General features: G+C 54.9%; 1 protein-coding gene across 1 annotated transcript; it reads right to left on the bottom strand.

Annotated features, from left to right (window-relative positions):
* Nucleotides 1–772: 772 nt before the first annotated feature.
* On the bottom strand, nucleotides 773–2,325 carry RNMTL1 (RNA methyltransferase like 1; the record flags this gene model as incomplete). The annotated part of the gene is made up of 3 exons (XM_010291066.1): nucleotides 773–1,326; nucleotides 1,509–1,676; nucleotides 2,081–2,325. Coding segments are annotated over 3 exons (967 nt in total), but the record flags the coding sequence as incomplete, so codon positions are not given.
* Between the last annotated feature and the right edge of the window lie 59 nt (nucleotides 2,326–2,384).

Here is a 2,384-nt window from a genome sequence, read left to right as displayed (position 1 = left end):
GCTCCTGTCCCACTCTTCCCCTCTTTCATTCATAACTCATCCACGCTGAGGCCCAGCTGCTGGAGCGAGTGGTGCCCAGGTGGCTGCACCGGGACAGACCCTATCACTTCCTGGCAGTGGCGCGGTCACGAGTGCTGGCACTTGGACACCCCACACCACAGCCAGCCCCCAGGCCAGCCTGGCGTGCAGCAAGCGTCCACAGCAGCATTGGCATGCTGCTCTCATCACTTGTTAGAGCAGAGGGTTAGGGTAAGCACAGGCAGGACCCATTGAGGTGGCTGCTATTTGGCCTTTCTGACCCCAAAACCACTCACAGCAGCCAGGCCACACAGCCCAGGGCTGCAAGAGGAAGGACGCACGTTGTCAGCGGCATCCTGGCTGGGCCTGCACAAATGCTGCTGCAGCAGCTGTGCCCTGACCCCGCAGGGAAGGATCCGAGGCTTCCCCACATCTGTGGGGTGGGCCCAGAAGGGCCCTGCCCAGGTCTGCCAACAGAAGGGAGTGGGAAAACCTGTGCAGGGCAGCAGGGAGCTGTCTGCCCACAAGGCGAGGGCCCTCATCTGCTGGCCTTTCCCTTCTCACCAGCATCACCATGTGGCCGGAGTGCCCACGGGCTTGCCCAGGAGTTACACACATCCAGGCACAGCTCCAACACTGCCCGAGCTGTTTAATGCCCATTTACTGCAAACCAAACAGCCTGAGCTGCAATTTTATTAACTCTACAGTGTGCTAAAGAGAAGAGATGCTTCTTCAGCACCCAAACCTTGGCAGTTTAGCCCACCACAGGGAACTTCTGCCTTTCGTCTTCCTGCTTCTGCCTCTGCAGCAACTGTCTCTTCCCCTCAAACAGCACAATGCCAGCAGCAATAGCGGAGTTCAAGCTGTCCACACCTGGCACCACGGGAATGACCAGTCTCTTCCCCCCGGTGCTGGCTGCGAGGTGAAGCGCACCTGGACTCAAACCGTGAGTCTCTCCACCGATCACCACTGCCACTGGAGCCTGTGTCCAGTTCTCGTGGTAATACCGCATGGCCAGCTCTGGGACACAGACACCCACCGCTTCCTTGCCCCCAGGAGCAGCTGTGGGTTTGGATTTCACAGGAGCTTTCGGGTTGCCAGGAGCAGAGCCAGCCCCGCCAGCTCCCCACGACACAGACGCAGTCTCAGCCCAAGTGTCTGGGTCTTTGTTGTCAGCCACACAGACCTGGATGCCGGCAGGAAGGTTGCTGGGAACAGATTCCCAATCCAGGTTGGCAACAATGGGCAGACGGAAGTGAGCCCCCATGCCTGCACGGAGCACCTTTGGCTCCCATGGATCCACGCAGCCTGAGACAGAAGGGGGAAAAACAGCGACAGTTCAGCGGCTTCCACAAAGATGGATTCAGCAGCTGCTGCTTCCCCCAGCAAATCCTATCTGGGCCAGGCACTGCTTACAAACTCTTGGGAGCATCATCTTCAAACACCTCTTATTCCCTGCCTTACCCCCAAACTAAACTTTTCTCTCTTACCTTTGGTGAGCAGCACCTTCTCACAGCCTGCTCCTGCTGCAGATCTCAGAATAGTCCCCAGGTTTCCTGGATCTCTGATATTGTCGCAGATGAGGAGCAGCGGCAAGGAGCTGGTTAGCTGAGCGGCAGGGTAAGACATCTTGGCATGGTCGGGCTTGGAAAAAATCCCTGAGGAGACAAAGTGCTGACAGGCTTCTGACTAACACACCCCAAGGACAGGGCTGTCTCTGATTTAGTTGGCCCAAATCTCACTGAAGAGTTGCTGGAGAAAACACTAGGAAAAGCACGGCTTAAAAGAAGTTTGAGAAGAGTTTGTCACTTCACAAGAATAACTATTTCCCAGCAGAGCTTAAGCAACGGGCTATGAAAAATGAGCATTAGAACCTTCAGTGCACTCTAGGAGCCACTTTCAGAGTTACTATAGCCTGCCAATAAAAGGGAATTCTCTCAAATTATGCCACTCTTGACACACTGCCATCCAGGGTACGGTTATGGAGAATCATTATCCACTTACGAAGTGTGAAATAAGTTTTCCTTTGAGCAGTGTTGTGACTGTTTCTAAGGCAACTCACCTAAAAGCCCCTGAGGAGTTACGAGGTCAGACCAGCTCTTAATGTCTTCAAATTTCACCTTAACTAAGCTGGCTCGTTTCAGCTCCGCCTCAGGCAGCTCCTTCAGGTGCCCTACAGTGCTGAAGAAGAGAGTCTGCAGCACAGCTCCTGCCCCCAGGGCGTCCTTGATCAGCCTGTGACCCTCCAGCAGAACCTTCCCGTGGCGGTCCCGAAACTTCTTCGACTTAGCGATAGTCACCACTTTTCTGCGAAGTTAATCAGAGAAAACGGCTGTGACGCTAACACCACCTTCAGTCTGACGTTC

This window comes from Phaethon lepturus, unplaced genomic scaffold (assembly GCF_000687285.1).
Source record: "Phaethon lepturus isolate BGI_N335 unplaced genomic scaffold, ASM68728v1 scaffold42167, whole genome shotgun sequence".
NCBI classification, from domain to species: domain Eukaryota; kingdom Metazoa; phylum Chordata; class Aves; order Phaethontiformes; family Phaethontidae; genus Phaethon; species Phaethon lepturus.
Note: the sequence above shows the minus strand (reverse complement) of the source record. Positions and strands in the feature narration are given on the sequence as shown.